Source organism: Balaenoptera physalus (assembly GCF_965194825.1).
Source record: "Balaenoptera physalus genome assembly, chromosome: 20".
Lineage (NCBI taxonomy): Eukaryota > Metazoa > Chordata > Mammalia > Artiodactyla > Balaenopteridae > Balaenoptera > Balaenoptera physalus.
This window is the reverse complement of record NC_138901.1, coordinates 46409624-46430213: the sequence shown is the minus strand read 5'-3', so window position 1 is coordinate 46430213 and position 20590 is coordinate 46409624. Positions and strand designations below refer to the sequence as shown.

Below are 20590 nucleotides of genomic sequence, written 5' to 3'. Positions count from 1 at the left end.
AGTCAAAATAAGGTCATTAAGGTGAGTCTTAATCCAACATGACTGGTATCCTTAAAGGAAGAGGAAATTTGGACATAGTCATGTACAGAAGGAAGACCATGTGAAGACACAGAGAGAAGATGGCCATCTACAAGCCAAGAAGAGTGGCCTCAGAAGAAACAACCCTGCAGACACCTTGATCTCTAAATCTAGCCTCCAGAATTGTGAGAAAATAAATCACTTTATTAAAAATAAAAAAAAAAAAAAAGAATCCCTTTAGTCTTTGTGGACCTACATGTCATCCTAAACCTGCCTTCTAATTTGTTTATATTCATAGTAGCTACTCTAACTGATTATACGTGGGGTAAATGAGAAGCTGTGACAATAAGAATATAAAGTAAGTTTTCTGTCTTTTGGATTTAATTACATTTGGATTGGCAGTGAAGAAATCACCATTGGGGAAATCTCTCACTGTTGGTTCAGCTGGAGGCTGGAAAAGTAGACGATCATCCCTCATCTTGAAACTAAGGCTGGATGCTAATTTTGCCTTCTGGGAAACAGATGATTTAAGTTTTCCTTAAGAAGGAAAATAACTCAGTACACTAAAATTGGCACAAAACAAGTTCAGTGAGAATTATGATAAAAGATTTCATATATTTTCAACTTAGTTAAACAAAAATCAAACTTTACCTCTTGAAATGATTCACCAGGACTCCAACCAGCTCTCCAATTCGACTCTCATGGGTTGGCTGTTTGCTGAAGAGACAGACGATGAGGTCTTTGTTGTCTTTTGTATGGAACACTACCAGTTGGTCCTTCCCATTGGAGACACTCAGACCAGTCAACTGCAAGGAGACAAGGCATGGAAACTGTAAGGGTGGTTCTCAAAAGAAGGAATTTAAAAATACAGTTTGTAATGGTTCTACTCAGTAACTCTGATGACATTAATCCTTATCGAGCTTCATGAAACAAGCAGATGAAAGGAAATAATAAAGATAAGAACAAAAATTAATAAAATTTAAAGCAGAAAAACAATAGGGTAAAATCAATGAAACAAAGAGCTGGTTCTTTCAAAAGATAAATACAATTGCTGAATCTCTAGTCCGAAAGAATAAAAGAGAGAAAACCTAATTACCCATATCAGAAATGGAAGAGGGGCTATTACTACAGACCACGTAGACATTAAAAGGATAATAAAGGAATATTTACAACAACTTTATGCACATAAGTTCAACAACTTAGACAAAACCAAACAATTCCTTGAAAGCCATAAACTACCAAAATTCACCCAAGAAGAAATAGATAACCTGAATACTGCTATATCTATTAAAGAAATTAAATTTGTAGTTAAAAACCTTTCAAAAAAGAAAACTCCAGGAGGCTCAGATGATTGCCTTGGTAAATTCTACCAAATATTTAAAGAAGAAATAACACCAATTCTCCACATCTCTTCTAGAAAACAGAAGAGAAGGGAACACTTCACAACTCATTTTATGGGCACTGTCCTGATGCCAAAAATAGACAAAGGCAGTACAAGAAAACTACAAACCAATATCCAATATCCTTCATGAACATGGATGTAATTAGAATGGCCAAAATATCAGCAAATCAAATCCAAAAATACATAAAAACAAAAATGCATCATGACCAAGTGGAGATAATCTAAGAAATGCATAGCTAGTTTTGTATTAAAAATATCAATCAATGTAATCCATCATAGCAACAGAAAAAAAAACAAAGCTACACTATTTACAATTGTCAGGACATGGAAGCAACCTAAATGTCCACTGACAGATGAATGCATAAAGAAGATGTGGCATATATATATATATATACAATGGAATATTACACAGCCATAAAAAGAAACAAAATTGACTTATTTGTAGTGAGGTGGATGGACCTAGAGTCTGTCATACAGAGTGAAGTAAGTCAGAATGAGAAAAACAAATACTGTGTGCTAACGCACATATATGGAATCTAAAAAAAACAGTACTGATGAACCTAGTGGCAGGGCAGGAATAAAGACGCAGACGTAGAGAATGGACTTGAGGACACGGGGAAGGGGAAGCTGGGACAAAGTGAAAGAGTAGCAATGACATATACGCACTACCACATGTAAAATGGATGGCTAGTGGGAAGCAGCCGCATAGCACACGGAGATCAGCTTGATGCTTTGTGACCACCTAGAGGGGTGGGATAGGGAGGATGGGAGGGAGGCTCAAGAGGAAGGGGATATGGGGATATATGTATAATTATAGCTGATTCACTTTGTTGTACAACAGAAACTAACACAACATTGTAAAGCAATTATACTCCAATAAAGATATATAAAAAAAGAAAGCTATCATATCAGTTGACGCAGAAAAAGCATTTGACAAAATTCAACATCCATTCATGATATAAATCTCTCAGCAAACAGGATTAGAAGAGAATTCAACCTATTAATGACATCTACAAAAACGCCACAGCTAACATCTTACTAAGTGGTGAAAGACTGAATGTTTTCCCCAAAGATCAGCAGCGATGTAAGGATTTCTACTGTTACTGCTGCTGGGCAACTTCATACTGGAAGCCCTAGCCAGTGCCTTAAGGCAGGTTTAAATAAATTAAAAGGCATACAGTTTAAAAGGGAAGAAACAAATGACTTTATTTTCAGATTACATGATTGTCTATGTAGAAAATCCCAAGGAATTTACAAAATAGCTCTCAGAACTAATTAGTGGGTTTAGCAAGGTCACAAAACACAAGGTCAACAGACAAAAATATTTCTATATACCAGCAATGAAAAACTGGAAACAGAAATTTAAAACCAAAACCATCCACAACTTCAAAACCAAAAATACTTAGATATAAATATAACAAAACGTGTGTAAGACCTGTAAGCTGAAAACTATGAAATGCTGATGAAAGAAATCAAATGAAAATGCTGATGACAGGAATAAAAGAAAATCTAAATACACAGAGAGGAATAATGTGTTCATGGTTTGGAAAACTCAATATTGTTGAATACTGCCAATTTCCCCCAAATCGATCTATAGATTTAATGCAATCCCAACCAAAATCCCAGCAGAATTTTTGGTAGATATCAACAAGCTGATTCTAAAACGTATATGGAAAGGCAAAGGAACTAGAGTAGCCAAAACAATTTGAAAAAGAAGAACAAAGTTGGAGGACTCACAGTAGCTGATTTTCTTACTGTAAAGCTACAGTAATCAAGACAACGTAATTGTCAAAAGGATTGTCAAAGGGATAAAAACATAGATCAGTGGGAACAGAATGGAGAGTCAGATACAGTCTCACATAAATATGACCGATTGATTTTTCACAAAGATGCAAAGGCAATTCAATGGAGAAAGGATACTTTGGACATTTGGATAACTCAGAACATTTGGACATCCACATGCCAAAAGAAATAAACATTGACCTAAATCTCACACCTCATGAAAAATTAATTCAAAATGGGTCATAGATCTAAATGTAAAATGTAAAACCATAAAACTTTTAGAAGAAAACACAGGAGAAAATCTCTGTGACCTTGGATTGGGCAAAGATTTCTTAGAAATGACACCAAAAGCACAACCCATAAAAGAAAAAAATACTGTTAAACTAAACTTCATAAAATTTAGAACTTTTCTCTAAGAAAGACATTGGTAGGAGAATGGAAAGACTGCCCACAGATTGGGAGAAAATATTTGCAGAGATATATCTGATAAAGGACCTGTGTCCAGAATATATAAAAAACTCTTAAAACTCAACAACAAGAGAGCAAACAAGTCAACTTAAAATGGGCAAAAGATTTGAAGTCACTTTACCAAAGAAGACCTATGGGTGGCAAACAGGTGCTCAACATCACTAGGCACTACAGAAATGCAAATTAAGACTATAACAAGATATCACCACAAGCCTATCAGAATGGCCAAAATAAAGACGAAACAAAGAAGAAGAACAACAACAAAAGTGACAATACCAAAGAGGATGTACAACAATCAACTCTCATACATTGTTGGTGGGAATGTAAAATGGTACGATCACTGGGAAAACAGTTTGGCAGTTACTCAAAAAGTTAAACATAGAATTACCACATGAACCAGAAATCTCGGTCCTAGGCATTTATCCCAGAGAAATAAAAATTTATGTTCACACAAAAACTTACACATGAATGTTTACAGCAGCTCTATTCATAACTGCCCCAAACTGGAAACCACCAGAATATCCATCAATAGGTGAATAAGCAAACTGTGATACATCTATACAATGGAATGCTATTCAGCAATAAAAAGGAATGAACTAATAATACAAATTATTGATATGCATCACCATGGTTTATTTTCAAAGGCATGATGCTGAGTGAAAGCAGCCAGTATCAAAAGTTTACATACTATACGACTCCATTTATGTGATATTCTGGAATATAGTTGTCAGGGATTGGGGTCAGGGAGAGTCTGATACAAAGGAGTTTTTTGGGGGTAATGGAATGACTCTGTATCCTCATTGTGGTGGTGGTTACAGAAATCTATGCATGTATTAAGACCCACAGACCTGTATACAATCACCACTACCAAAAGCCAATTTTATCTATTATACGCAAATTAAAAAAATATAGCTCCTTGGTTATTTTGATCCCTAGATCTACCTTGGTCAATAAAGCAGAAACCCGAGTGATTTCTTATTCTGTGGTTTGTTCTTCTATTGCAGAAAATACCAAAGTGCCAACTCCTGGCTGCCACAGGTGCTGTCAGTCTGGCAATCAGCATTGACAGGATACCCGCTGGGGGCAATGCAGAGTGCCAGGCAGCCTGGGGGTGGGGATGGAAGTACCAAAGATGCAGAAGGTATAATCCCTGTTCTACGGGGATTCATGATCCAGTTGGATGAGTGGAAGAGACACATACCCAACAACTGAAGAACACTTTAACAGTTCATACGTTTGGAAGATCATTTAGTCTCATGCCCATATTTTACAGATAAGAAAACTGAGGCTCAAAGAAGTTAGCTAACTTGCAGACCCTGAAACTGGAACTCAGGCCTGCAGACTGACCCAGACCCATGTTCTTTCTATCACAGTAGGCTTTTCCAAATATCAAGGACAAATGAACATAAGCTGTAAAAATAAGCATCCCTAAATGTCACATAAATAAATTTTCATAGGAGGTGAGTTCTTAGGTTGATTTTAAAGAATACCAGTGTCAGCGCTCAATGGAGAGAAGGCAAAATATTCAAGGAGCTGGAAATCATTTGACAAACCTACGTTAGATCATGGGTTTTCTGAGGCCATGGATAAGAGAATGTAACAATCTTTCTGACACTTAGATGATTTTTTTGTGTTTTTTTTTTTGGTTTGGTTTGGTGTACATTGGCTTTTTTTAAAGTTCCTTTTAAAAATATTTTATTGAAGTATAGTTGATTTACAGTGTTGTGTCAATTTCTGCTGCACAGCAAAGTGATTCAGTTATACATATATATATGTATGTATATATATATACATATATATTTTTCATTTCTTTTCCATTATGGTTTATCACAGGATATTGAATATAGTTCCCTGTGCTATACAGTAGGAACTTGTTGTTTATCCATCCTATATATACTAGTTTGCATCTGCTAACCCCAAGCTCCCAATCCTTCCCTCCCCCACCCCCAGATGATTTTTATATGAGTAAATTAAAAATATCATTTTCATTTAAAAAAACATGTTATGTCCATGATCCTTCTCTCTCATTTATTTTATATACAAAATTCAAAATGAAATTTATGTAGCACTTCACAGGAGAGCTTGATTAAAGCCTAATAAAATGAGAATTCTAACAGCACCAACTCTGCCTGCGTATCCCAGGAACGTTAGCTGCAGGGGTCCGGGGAAAGGGACCGATTCAGCAGTGAATGCTGAAACCATCCAGACAGAAGGTCCCTTCCTGGATGCTGTCGGGCTAGAGCAGAGGCGCCTATGACTGTTTTCTCAGCCACCTTCCCACCTCGGGGCGTGGGCTTCCCTTCCTGCCCTTCCCTATTCTGCCCTGCCTGAGAGGCTTCACCTGGACGGGCATAGGAATTCTTCACGTGTGTTCTCAGGCCTATGGGCGTGCCAGAGCCCCAGCAGAAAAGAGGGAAAACAGCACCTACTTTCCTCTGCTGCACAGCTAATGAAAGATTAAGATCCTGTTGTCACCAAGGCAGGACAGACAGCATCCAGGATGTCTCTTTTGTTCTGGGAGACAGGATGCTAGATGGGAGAAAGCAGTGCAGTAAGGGATGACCTGGGTGTTCACCTCAATCCAGCCGTGTGAGCCTGAGCGAATCATTTAATTTTGGGGGAGGCCATCTGTCTCCTTTTCTGCAAGATAAGGATCCTACTAGGTGTCTCATCTACCTCGTAAGATTGTGGCAAGGATCAAATAGGAGCAACTCAGAGGTATAAAAAGATAAATAAGCAAAACCCCCTGCCTTCAAGGGTCTTTACACTCTAAGAGAAGATACGCCAGCGAAATCTGAAAAACTTTACACAAGTACCACGCCAAGGGAGGTATTGTATGCAAATACATTAGTTAGGGAAGGGATCCTACCTCAGTTGTCTTCGGGCAGCCAGAACACACAAGTAAGTTCTCTGAACAAAAGTGAAACTCCTTATCAGGGCTTCCCCCTACTAGTTGCCTTCTTATTTTTCATAATCTGTGAGATCCTTATGCTATTAGAAATCTAAACCTTCCTCTTCTTTGGTTTTGAAGGTTTGAGCAGGGCAGATACAATCTCTGATGTTAATCTAACTCAATTCTCCTAGACCCTCCTCCTATGGAGGATCAAACAGTGAACATAACCAGACAAGTAAAAAGAACGTTATAGGGCTTCCCTGGTGGCGCAGTGGTTGAGAATCTGCCTGCTAATGCAGGGGACACAGGTTCGAGCCCTGGTCTGGGAAGATCCCACATGCCGCGGAGCAACTAGGCCCGTGAGCCACAATTACTGAGCCTGTGCGTCTGGAGCCTGTGCTCCGCAACAAGAGAGGCCGCGATGGTGAGAGGCCCGCGCATCGCGATGAAGAGTGGCCCCCGCTTGCCGCAACTAGAGGAAGCCCTCGCACAGAAACAAAGACCCAACAGAGCCAATAAATAAATAAATAAATAAATAAATAAATAAATAATAATTTAAAAAAAAGAACGTTATAACTTTCTAATCATTAGTAAAAAGAGAATAAATAAAACTTGAACAACATAGCAACCAGAAAAAAAAGAAGGAAATAGCACAGAAGTATTAAAAATGGAAAGCGTTTAAATAACACAATCAAATTTAAGAAAACAAAATTTGTCAGTTTCTATAAGAAATGTGAATGGGATACAACTCTTTTATTGGATGAAAATGGGTCACGGATTAGGTCAAAAAAGAAATTTAACTATACTCTGTTTATAAAAGATGCATCTAAAACAAAAAGACATAGAACAAAAATGAAAGGATGGACAAAGACGTATCAGAAAGAAACTAGGGATGGGAATAGGAATAACAGACAAAGCAAAATCCAAGGCAAAAAACAAAACTTTTTCATTTTATATTGACAAAAATATAACAAAAAATGAAAACCACCATCTTCATGCACTGAATAACATGGTACTGAAACATACAAAGCAAAAATTATTCTTATACAAAAGAAATGGACCAAGTTGTGATTTTAGTGGACGACCCAGTGCTTGGCAGTTCAAGCAGGCAAAAAGCAAATGAGTATGGAGAGTGGCTGAATAATCAACGTATTTGATTATCAGTTACGTGGAATTTTTACACACATTTATTGCGGTCCCTGAAACATTTACACATATGTATTATGTATGGGGCCAAAAGTAACATTCCTCTCCCCAATTACAAAAAGTAGGATATGCACTGATCCTAATCATAGTGCAGTAAAACTAGAAAATTATATAAAGGTTAACAACACAACCTTATCACTGAGAATTTTTTAAAAGAAGTATCTCTTTAGGCAACTCCTGGATTATAGTTGCAACTACAGACAATGAGTAAGTTAATGAGAAAGAGAATTTTACATCAGAATTCATGGATGCAGCCAAAGCTATATTCAAAAGAAAACACATTGCCTCAAATACTTTTGTTATTAAGTAAGAAAAAAAGGAAGTAAATTAAATACCAAAAACCTAGAGAAAGGGCAGAAGAAATCTATCAAGGTAAAAATCAGTGAAGATAAAATCAGAAATCGATGAATGAGAAAAACAATATAGATGATAAACCCAAGAGCTGGTTCTTTGAAAAGACCACTAAAGAACCAAACCCTTGGCAGCGTCTAATCAGGAAAAAACAAGGCAAAAACACAGATATCTAACATGAGGAATGAGAAAGAGATTTAAGAAAAGGTGTGATGTCTTTAGAAATTATGAGAATAACATCTGTAATTTCCTATTAATAAATTAAGTATTTGTGAAATGCATGCTTTTATAGGAAAATACAAATTACTAAAAATTGACTCAAAGAAAGATGACATAATCAGAATCAATTCATAACTAGGGGAATTTTTTTTCACGTTGGCGGAAAACACTCTCCTAAATGTTCCTGGGCACAGATGATGGTAGTATAGGCCATCAAGCCCCAGGTAATTCCTATGCTACGGAAAATGCTCTAGAACATAAACAGACACCATCCCGACTCATTTTATTGAATCGTGGTAGCAAAACTTGATGAAGATCTCTTTCACACACACGCACACACACCTAGAGACCAGTCTCACAAGGACAGATGCAAATATACAAAATAATTAACAAACTCAATTCAGCAGGCTAATACACCATGACCAAGAGGGCACGGTTCACAAGTGTAAGGATGGTTCACTAACAAGAAATGCATCCATATTGCTCAGCTGATTAATAGGTCACATTTATGCATCATCTGTGTGTTTGTCCCACTAGAATTATCTCCTTGCTTGACAGCTTTCACTTTTTCAAGGCAAGTATGAAGTTATGTCCTTGTACTGTTTTTATTTTACAGTATTCCATGGTATATAAAACAGTATCTCTCTCCATAGAAAGTTGGTAAATACTCAAATGTATTTATTATCATATCAACCCTACAATATTAGTTTTAACTTTTTTCTAACCACTGGTAATCTTTGCCAGCAAAGCATTGTGGATAAAGGAGAGAATAGACTTCCTCCCCTGTAGAAAAGTTATTACTGGACTAGAAACAAGTATCATGACTGAGCATGGAGACTTTGGCCTGGATCTTTTAATACAATTTTTAAATGACAGAGACTAAGTATGTTAATAGATACTGTCTCTCTTTTACTATTTTTATAAATAGCAGGTAAGAAAAGAATTAACTGGAAATTAAAACATATGACCCTACTCACACCAAAATACTCCATACATCTTGACCCATCAGTCAAATAGGATTTTAAAAATTGAGGTATAAATTATGTACAGTAAAATTCACAGACTTTTAAGTGTTTAGGTAGATGATTTTTGACACCCAAATCAAGATACAGAACATTTCCATCATGCCAGAGAGTTTCCTCTGAATGTTCTTTTTTAAGACTTAGTTCTATATTTGTAAGTCAAATTGGCTTACTTAGCTCTTGAGAGCTAAAAAGATTAGCTCATTACTTAGACCTAGAAAGCCAGAGGTCCACTGTAGTAAGAACAAACTCACAAAATACTGAATTTTCTCTTTATCTTTTCTCTATTTTCATAAATTGTTACCATTAGGATTATGAGAATTTTACAAAGAAAATAGTTAATCTTTGAAGGTGACAAACCAGACAAATGCTGTAATGGTAATCTTAAAGGAACTATTTAAAATATGATAATAATAGAATATAGGTTTATTCAAATTGCTTGAAATAGGTAGTTTGGAATTTAAATTATTTTTTGGTGGTCTATATATTCTTCTCATAGTAAGATTCATTGCAATAGAATTTAACTTCATTTGATTTCTCTTAATGACAGATAGTCCTTGGCTTCTAATCTCCAGTTTTCAATAATTAAAAAAAAATTATGTTGAGGCTATAAACCCACAGTTGTTGGACTGGGTTCAGCCTCACTTTGTAGGACAAGAACAGGGACGGGGTTAATACTTCCCCAAAGTCCACTGTAACCACAAGTCATTTTGCTTGCTGTCTTTTTTTAAAACATATATCCACTCTTGTAAAAATTCTTTCAGGTCATTACAGAGTATTGAGAAGAGTTCCCTGTGCTACACAGTAGGTCCTTATTAGTTATCTATTTTATATATAGTAGTATGTATATGTCAATCCCAATCTCCTAATTTCCTCCCCTCTTTCCCCCTGGTAACCATAAGTTTGTGTTCTACATCTGCGACTCTATTTCTGTTCTGTAGATAAGTTCATTTGTACCATTTTTTAAGATTCCACATATAAGCGATATATTTGTTTTTCTCTGTCTGACTTACTTCACTCAGTGTGACAATCCATGTTGCTGCAAATGACATTATTTCATTCTTTTTTTATGGCTGAGTAATATTCCATTGTATATATGTACCACATCTTCTTTATCCATTCATCTGTCAATGGACATTTAGGTTGCTTCCGTGTTTTCGCTACTATAAATAGTGCTGCAATGAACATTGTGGTGCAAGTATCTTTTCAAATTGTGCTTGCTGTCTCTTTTGCTTCATATTCTATCTTTATTTCTCTGTCTGCATCTGTACGTGTGTGCACAAGCTTTGTCACTGAAAACTGTGGGGCCTCAAAATGCTAGCAGTAAATTCCAGGATCCCAAACAACAATTTCAAAACACTGAAGACTTCTGGAGAATGTGGGAATCACGAGAAAGGGCCCTGATACTTTATGACAAAAATCTCTAATAATGGAATACGCCACGAGCCCTTGAGCTCTTGTGACTTTGAAAAGAGTTAATCTTTTAAAATGGTGATCAACTCCTTTAAAGCCATCCAGGTCTGACCAGGGAGGAGAATGCATGCTTTTTTATAGGGCTTCCTGGCTAGTTTTCACTCTGGGGCCTTCTTGTTCCAGACTTACTCCCAGGAAGCAGCTACTCCATGTCTTCTTGAGTGGGGGGATCTCTTCTCTTCTGTGGTTAGTGCTCTCTGCAAACACCTCCAAGGGACTTCACTAACTTGGGGCTGCCCCCCACCCCAATCAGGGATGTGCTTAAAAAACAAAGAGCTTTCATAAAATTGTACGAAAATCATTTCGTTTCTTCAGGTATCTGCTTGTATTGTGATATATACACTTGGCCTTTGGGATTTTCTATTCCCTACTTCAGTTCTTTGGTTTGACAGCAGAGTTATAATATTTATGCTCTTTTGATCTCATTTAACAAATTGATTTGGCTGCTCAACGATGGAGAACATTCTGTTCATTCTGTTTTCCATTCAGAAGCTTGGAAGACAGATGCTCTGACTTTCTGTAGGATGCCTGGTGACTTTATTTCTTGCTTTGTCTCCCTGTTCTCTGTTCATCTGTCTCTCCCGATCTCCCTTCTTCTCTCCCTTTCCCTCTTTCTTCCTCCTTCTCTTCCTCTCTCTCCTTGGCCCAACTAGCTATAAATCAGAGATCTTAATGAATCAGATCTGTCATAGAAATAATGCAGAGTTTGGGATAAATAAGAGTTTATCCCTCATCATTTGGAAGCAATGCTTGTGCCCTGAGCCACTATGTAGGGGTGGCTCTATCCCGAGGTCACTGTGCTGTGAGGATCTCAAGCCTCTTGGAGAGGTCAAGGGTTGACCCTCCGGTCAGCAGTCCTGGTACGAGCCCTCCCAGCCCCAGTGCCAGAAGAGTGAGCATATGAGGGTCCCAATGATCCCAAGCCTCAGTTGTTGAGTAACTTCCAGCTTTTGTGTCTTCCCAACCAAAGCCCTAGGTATTGTGGAACAAAGGTGAACTGGCCCCATTGTGCCCTTTCCAAAGTCCTGACCCATGGAATCCATGATCATAATAAAATGGTGGTACACTACTATATTTAAAATAGGTAACCAACAAGGACCTACTGTATAGCACAGGGAACTGGGCTCAATATTCTGCAGTAACCTAAATGGGAAAAGAATCTGAAAAAGAAAGGATACTTGTATGGGTATAACTGAATCACTTTGCTATACACCTGTAACTAACACACCATTGAATCAACTGTACTCCAAAACAAAATAAAAATTAAAAAAAAAAAAAAAAGGTCATTTATTTTACTCCACTAAGTCTGGGGTGGTTGGGTACACAGCAATAGTTGACTGGAATCAAAATTTGGGAGAAGAGAGGTGCTACTGTAACACAATACTAAACAGCTGGCACTGGCTTTGTGAAGTGGGTCACAGCTGGAAGAGCCTTGAGGAGCCTGCTGGTGAAATCACGATGGGCTTTAAGCAGGTGGTCACAAGGGCCTGAAGGGAAGCAAGTCAAATATGATTTCAAGCTTGAGGAAAGGAGACCCTTGATACAAAGTGGCAGGAAATTTGACAACACTGTTGACTATGGGAAGGCAGAAAACAGAAAACGTACCTAACAAATTCAATGATCTAGATAAGGATTTCTAGACAGGACACTGGAAGTGCCATCTGGCTGCTTCTTGCTGTCTATGAAAACACGTGAGAGGAGAGAGATGATCTTAATACAGAACTGTTCAGCTTTCATGCAAAATTTAGAGGAAATATAAAGCAGCCTGCACTTGCTGGGTTTGAAAATAAAACTGTTTCTTATTCCCAGCTTCTCCAGATGGCAAATGATTCTCAAATTGGGAAATGGTTTCAGGGCAATGATCAAGTCCAGAGCGGGACTGTAAAATCCTTTGTCAAAACCTCAGAAAGATCTAAGGCAGTGTCACATAGAAACTTCCAGGCAGATTAAAGATCTTCAGGGCGTGCCTTTCTCTATTAAACAATGGGGCTCTTAAGAGTCTTAGGGACCTTGTCCCATAGTAGCTCATAAGGAGCCCCAGGTACAGGAGAGCTTATCTTGCAGAGGTTTGTGGGCGTGGTTTCAGTGGATTATAAATTGATGCACAATAAGTCCACCAAGATTTCAAAGGAATTGTATCAGGTTGCACTGAAAGGGACAGAGACGTTACAAAATGTGCAGAGGCTTTTGCACCCCCAACCTCTGATGGGCAGGAAGCAGACCAAGAAGGCTACTTAGTTTCAAACACAAATGGCCCTTGACTATTATGTGCCTCCCATTTCCCATCTCTTGGAATGGGGAGTGTCTAGTGGGGTATCCCATCCCTGTGTCACCATTGTATGTTGGGTATGTGGGGCAGATAACTTGTCCTTTTAAGGACCTGAGTTTCACAGGTCTTCAGATTGAAGAACTCTAGTTGAGGAACTGCATCTAAACTGACTTACATGATGAGATCCTGGACCACAACCCTGAACCTGATGACATTAGGGGATGAGACTTTGGGGCATCTTGGGTGGGGGTGAGTATATTTTGAATGTCAGAGTAATGAAAATAATTTTTTATTTTTTGAAAATAATTTTTGACAAAGGGGTAGACCGTGGAGGGTTTAAAACTTGTTCATAAATCCTTTGACATTCCTCCCATTGAGAGATGGGGGTCTCTGTTCCCTTCCCTTGAATCTGGGCTGATCATAGTACTTGCTTCTAACCAATAAAATGCAAAGAGGTGATGCTGTGTGACTTCCGAGGTTAGGTCATAAAAAGGGGATGCAGCTTCTGCCTCGTTCACTGGGACGCTCATATTCTGAGCCCTAAGCCCCCCGTAAGAAGCCTGATTACCCTGCGGCCACCGTGCCATAAGGAAGCCAAGAATCTCCGAAAGGGCTCATAAGGCTCTCCAGTCAGTAGCCCCGGTCTTCAAGTCCTCCCAGCCCAGGTAGGTGTCAGTCATCTGAGTGAATGAGCCTTCAAATGATTCCAGCTCTCAGCCCTTGAGTCGCCCCCCAACCTTCTAGTCTCCTCAGCTGAGGCCCCAGATATTGCAGAGCAGAGACAGGCCATCTGCTTTGCCCTTTCTGAATTCCTGACCTAAAAGAACCTATGACCATAATAAAAAGGAGGTGGTTATAAGTTTGGGGTAAATTGTTATGCAGCAATAGTGACCAGAAAATAGAGAAATCTTAATTTTGTAAATGTGTCATGGAAAGAATGCATAGTTCAGGATAACTAAGAGTTTATGCCTTTACAAACAAAAATCACTTTCAACAAAACAGTTTTTAAAAATTTTACCATGTTGGAAGAACATGTAGGAACACACTCTTTTTCAGAAATATTTTCCAGCTTCATTAAACATTATAAAATTATTCTTTTACTTTCTTAAGGATTCAGAGTTGTTATGGTGAACAGTAATAAGTAAACGTGCTTTAAAACAGATGCATCTTCAGGGCTACTGGCGTTCCTATGACCATACCCCTTGGACCACATGTTCCAAAAATCATGCCTGTGTGTGTAAAGCACATGACATTCTAATGGTGAAACAGACCCTTTTCTACAAAATACGTGCCATGAGCAGTAACCAAAAAATTGTCTTAAAGCCAGTTTAATCAACTTTAGGCACAAGCACTTAGTTATAAGCCTAGTACTATTGATCAATATTATTCAGGTCAATGAAAATCACTGTCATCAACTGACAAAAGGGCTAAGTTTCTACTATTTATCGATAAGGCCTTTCAACCCTTGATTTTAACAGCTTCATGAAAGCAACTCAGCAAAACTCTTCAGTAAATTTCCAATATCAACCCATCTAACTGCACTGAATAAATGACATCTCCATATTCAACTCCAATTTCTTCCAAATATTCCTCATCTTGACAGGGATTAAGGGCACCATCAAGAAGAAAATTTACAACCTAGATAATGTTCCCATCACAAACGAACTTTGTACTTTACGATACAAATTCCTTTAGAGAGAGTTACCCAGGAATCTGGGCCTGCCATAGCCTCCTTTATTAATTTAAATGTTTGAGTCATTTTTCCCTTTTGGTGCAAGTACCTCATTTGTGGCGTGCAAGTTTGACTTTTTCATATTTAGATTAAGTGTGTCAAATTCCTTCCTAGAAAGGGGGTTAGAACCTCCCAGTTCATGGGTATCAGCCACATGGCTAATTGTTTTCTTTTCGCTAAAAGTCTCAGACAGGCCTATTGGAGGTCTCTCTCTTAGATTATCTGGCAGTGTGAGTTCCAGGGTTTGTCTTGCAGCTTGGTATTCAGCAGTTTCATGAAAAACTGAATTTTAATTCCAAAAAGACTGCTCTGAGGAGACAGCTCAAGAAATCACTCCAACAAGCTTTTTAATACCAAGCCACCTAGTAGAACTAAACTGAACCGCCTCAGAGTCCTCCTGTACTTTCAGTTTTCATATATTGCAACCATCAATACGCCTGCCTGCGAGAGACTGGCTCCTGCTTAATTACTGCTTCAGATTTATTGTTGTGGGCTTGGGGACCAGATCATCAGATTCATCACAAGGGTGCATGAAGCAAGATAAATGGCCCAAGAGGGCCCTTCTTTAGAAAGGGCATGCAAAATTTAGTACACAAACTCCATCACATCTATCTTGACTCTGCAAAAGTTGTAAAATTTCTCCACTTATATTCTATTTATCCCCTATGGTTCATTTAGGCCAACGTTCTCAACCCCGGCTGCATGTTACAATCAGTGGGGCTACTCTGATTTATTTGGTCCTGGATGGGGCTGGGCATCTATAGTTTTTAGAACCTCCCCAAGTGATTCTAATCACACACCACCATTGATTTAGGTAAAACCATTACATAACTTCATCTTAGACACTCAAATTATCATTTTACAAAGCTAATTGTTTTATTAATCAAGTTTTATGTGATTTTGAATTTATTTTCTTTTCTCTCTTAAAATACCAACTTAAGTTACTCTCCTTATTGGTCTTTCCATTGAATTTTTTTTAACCTTACAAATTAACGGTCCTCTCAATGCAGAGATTATTCCCTCATAGTTTTAGGTTTCCTTTCCTTATCTCGTGTTTGTCAGCAAGTTGAATCCATGTAGACTAGTATTGCTCTATTTTAGGGATGGTGAGTGACTTTTGATCACATCCTGGTCATTCTGGGTATTATGTTATGAGACTCTGGATTTAATGTAAATCTTCTACTTTGTCAGGCTTCTGCTAAAAAGGGACCAGTAGGGGAAGGAGGCACCAATGCTTTACTGCAGGGTGGGAGGAGTGGAAGTCCAGGCCCCACTTGGGCTCCTCAATACCACCCTGCTGGGGAGTATGAGAGGCACCTTAGAACCACCAGGAGCTGGTGGAAAGCTAGCTCCTCACCTGGCCTCCCCTGACTCTATGCAGAGGGGAAGGGGCACCGCCCTTGCCCTGGGTGGGGGGTGCAAGTCCAGGCTCCCCTTTGGGCCTCTTTGGTGCCACCCCAGTGGGGACGGGGAAGGGTACCTCTTCGCTTCGGGCAAGGGTAGAGGTCCAGGCTCTCCATGAGGCCTTTGCTGACGGAAGTTAGGGGGGCCTGCAACCCTCCTAGGTGTTTTCCAGAGAATGTTTGTTGTCAGATAGGCTGCCCATTTCCTGGTCCTTTGGCAAGAGAGAGAAAGCTTTTCTTGTCTGTGCCCATCTGGACAGGGGGCTTCTCCAGCAATGCAGTCTGGGATGTACAGAGACAAAAAGAAATCCCAAGGAGCTCACTGCCATGTTGCTTTTCATGTCTTAAAGTCCCTAGCTAGTTCACTTTCTCTCCACCTTTCAGAGTCTTCTTAACGTTTGTTTTATAATATGATGTCCAGGGTTTTTAGCTGTATTTAGCGAGGAGGATAGGGAGAAATGCATCTATTCTAATCTTGTCCAGAACTGGAAGTTCCAACTCTCTATTCTAGATCATGCATGCAAATGAATTAGAGAATGTGGCTTTCTCTTTAGTGAGTTCATGATGCAGCTGGGGAGCCAAGAGGCATATATTGCAGGAGGGGACCACATGGGCTTAGTGGGAGAGGGAGCTGCAAGTTTCCCTCTCCTTAAAATACCGATAATTCTCAAATGTGAATGTCAGCTTAGACATTTCTTGGAGTGCCAGATGGGTATTTGGCCTGTCTGGGGAAAACTCAGACAGGGGTCCCGTGGAGGGCCCATGGGGACCACAGATTTGACTTAACCAAGATGAAACTCATTACCTTGCCTTAACCACTGTCCTTCTTGGGGCCCTATTTCAATTCAGTATCACCAGTGGCACCATGTCCCAAGCCCCAAAGAGTATTTACTGAATGGTAGTTATTTCACCAGCCTCTTCCCAGTTCATCCAAACTTTGTAATGTTGTCGGAATTAGCTTCCTAAAAAACAAACCTCTTCAGGCCTCTTAAAATCTGTCGCTCTGCGTTGCCAAAAGCAGTCATTCACAAATCCCTTTAAGAATCTGAAAAAAGCCACAGGTACTCTGTATAGAAAAGTGCACAAGTGTTTGCATATACTTATGAATCCCTGAAACTCTTCCTTGTCTGAGAAACCAGGTCCACCCTTCCTCCACACTCTCTCAGCAATTCATGCTGCTCTGTTTTAGCATGTAAGGAGTTGTCCTGCGATGATGTCTGTATCTATTTGCCTCACCCACTAAACAACAAGCAGAGGCAGTCTTTTTCCTCTTTATTTCTAGCACCTAGCACAGTGCCATAGCGCCGCAGTAGGCAGCAGATGATCACGATTTACTGAATGTGTGGAGGACAATGAGTAAAAGGTACAGATGAGGTCGAAGGGCTCTCTTTGCTCAGGAAACTCCGATGGTTCCCATGTGTTCCTCTTTATCAAAGCCCTACCCTTCATCGTAGCCTTAAAAGCCCTGTTCTCCTGGTAATTTCCCCTTTCTCCTCTCTGGATGCTCTTATCCACTCTCACGGTTTAAGCTACACCCACTCACGGCTTCCAAATCTGTCTCTATTCTGGATTGTTCTCTAGACAGTTAATTGTCTAGCGGGCCTCTCCATTTTTCGTTCCTCAGACTCCTCAAATGAAATCCATTTAGGACTGAATTTATTTCCACCCTCTCCTACCACATCTCTGTTTCCCCCCCCCCTACATTTCCCATCTTGGTGAGTAACCATCACTGCCTACCCAAGTTGTCCAAGAAAGAAATCTATGAGTCTAGACCCTTTCCTCTTGATGCCCAAGGCCTTCTACCACTTAAATAGCTCTTGAATCCAGACCACTTGACCCCTTTAACTGTCCTTGCTTGAGTTCAAGCCCTTGTAATTTCTTTTTCTTTTTTTTAATATATATTTTAACATTTATTTATTTTATTTTTATTTATTATTTTTGGCTGCGTTGGGTCTTCACTGCTGCAAGTGGGCTTTCTCTAGCTGCGGCGAGTGGGGGCCACTCTTCGTTGCGGTGCGCGGGCCTCTCATTGCGGTGGCCTCTCCTGCTGCGGAGCACGAGCTCCAATCGCACAGGCTTCAGTAGTTGTGGCTTGAGGGCTCAGTAGTTGTGGCTCGCAGGCTCCAGAGCGCAGGCTCAGTAGTTGTGGCGCATGGACTGAGGTGCTCCGCGGCATGTGGGATCTTCCCGGACCAGGGCTCGAGCCCGTGTCCCCTGCATTGGCAGGCGGATTCTCAACCACTGCGCCACCAGGGAAGCCCAGGCCCTTGTCATTTCTTAACAGGATTATAGCAGCAGCCTCTGAACTGCTTTCCCTATCACCAGTCCTGACCCCTCCAGTGCATTCGTCAATGCCCATTTATTGAGCACCTACTATATGGCCACAGCACTTCTCTCATGGAGTCTATGTTTTAATAGGGAGTAGGGGGAGCCAGAGCGTAAACAGCTGTATAAGGTGACAGTGGTGACAGGGTCTATGAGGACGAATATAGTAGCAGTACCAAGGTGTAGAGAGGGATAGGATGGATGCTTCTAGACAACCCCTTGGAGGTTATTCTGCGCAGAGAGCTGAATGAAGTGAGGGAGCCAGGCAGTTATCTGGGAGGAGAACACTCCAGGCAGAAGGACAAGCGAGAGGACAGAATAAACGGTGAGGATGCTGAGGGCTGACTTTATCCCACCCCTCTGCTGTCCACAGGCACTGGACTGCCGGTCTGCAGGGGGTTTAAGAGCTGATAATTATTGAGCATTTTACTATGTGACAAGAGCTACGCTAAGGGCTTCACATGCCTGACTTCAGACTTGTTTACATGCACCTCATTTCAGGCCTCAACGCGCCACTGCGGTGGGTGCTATTGTTAAAATGGGGCATAAATGCAACAACTACCCACATGCTTCCACATATCCTAATGCCTGTGTTTGCCAGACACTGCCCACCGGATTTGACTCTTCTTCTGTCCTTTACCATTTAGAGCGTAATAGTCTTTAAATGCAACGTGAGATATTTTTACAGTTCAACGGGCTTCGTGAAATGGTAAGGGATGGAGGAGCAGGGGAGTAAGGGCAGACACTGGAGGAGGCTTCCTATGGAGCAAAGTGACTGTTCCGTGCACAGAAGCCAAAGAAGTAACCTAGCCGTGTCAGGAGAGAGGATCCTGAACTTGTCCACTCTACCTACCCTGCCTGATGTATCTCCATCCCCGACACGTTGTAAAGACGTCTTTATTTAGATATAATTCCAATAAAATAAAATCTTTTTTTCGGTCTGTTATGTCAGAAAATCAGATTCTCCCTGCAGTGCATTAGAACTTTGCTATAATAATTCAGTGTAAAGAACGTTTGCTCTGAACCTCAACCAGTAACAAAGAAATAAGCTCATTTATTTAATACCTAAGAGTTCAGGACCAGTGCAGGACTGCCTCCCAGTGATGTGGGGAGGGTCAAGTGAGACAGTGTATGGTGACGTCCATCACAAGGGATGGAAGTCAGCAAATATAAAGTGATTATCTCTACTACTCTTGTTGAAGGAAGATCTTCCGATGAGACCATCTGCAAATAGGAAACCATAGCCAGTACCTTCAAGAAGATTTAATTTTTGATACAGATCACAGGATCCCGAGGCTTTCCAGAAAACACACACACTCTCTCCCTGTCACTTTCCCACGTATGTGTGCACGTGCCTGTGTGCTTGCACGCGCACGCGCACACACACACAGAGGTGAGAAAAATCTAATGGCAGAACTGAATTTGGGGGCAAGTCCAACTTTCAACAGATGATTCCAAGAAATAGCTAGAACGACAAAAGTGAATAAATTTGGTTAACAGAATAGTTAGATCAGTGGATTGCCTCCCTGGCTGCACCCTAGGGAGCTTTAAAACATGCCGGTGCCTACCCACAGAGACTCAGTTTCATTGGTCTGGGATGCGGCCTGGGTATCAGAATTTTTAAAAAACTCCCCAAGCTATTCCAATGTGCGGCCAAGGTTGAGAACCCCCGAGTTAGAAGCTACAAACATTTTTGATTTGGGCTTGACAACTGGAAACTAAATGAAATCAAATTCAAATCTCCTAAGTATCAGGTTAGCAGTGAAAGCACCATATTTTTTTCTGGCCTGCCTGAGACTATGGTACCTTTTCCTACATGCTTATTCTTGGAAAAGATAGGATGGCAATTAAGAGAGAAACAGCTGTGCAAATGTAAGTACAATGTGGCAGCTCGATTCCAAGTGCTGTTTTTTTTTCTCCAAAAGAAATGAAGCAAAAGGTTTCCTTTTTCTTTTTCTTTTTGTACCCTAATGCACCACACCTTGAGAGTCCTTGACAGGTAGAACACGGCTGGTACACTAGCTCTT

General features: G+C 40.0%; 1 protein-coding gene across 2 annotated transcripts in view; it reads right to left on the bottom strand.

Moving 5' to 3' along the window:
* Positions 1-20590, bottom strand: part of MYO1D (myosin ID) — a 351112-nt gene that overhangs the window by 106679 nt on the left and 223843 nt on the right. The window contains exon 21 of one of the 2 annotated variants that reach the window (XM_082443687.1): positions 670-824. In XM_082443687.1, coding sequence (XP_082299813.1) covers positions 670-824 — 155 coding nt within the window. Of the gene's footprint in view, positions 1-669; positions 825-19811; positions 20029-20590 lie in introns of those variants that run through there. The other variant, XM_082443688.1, reaches the window with a different exon arrangement.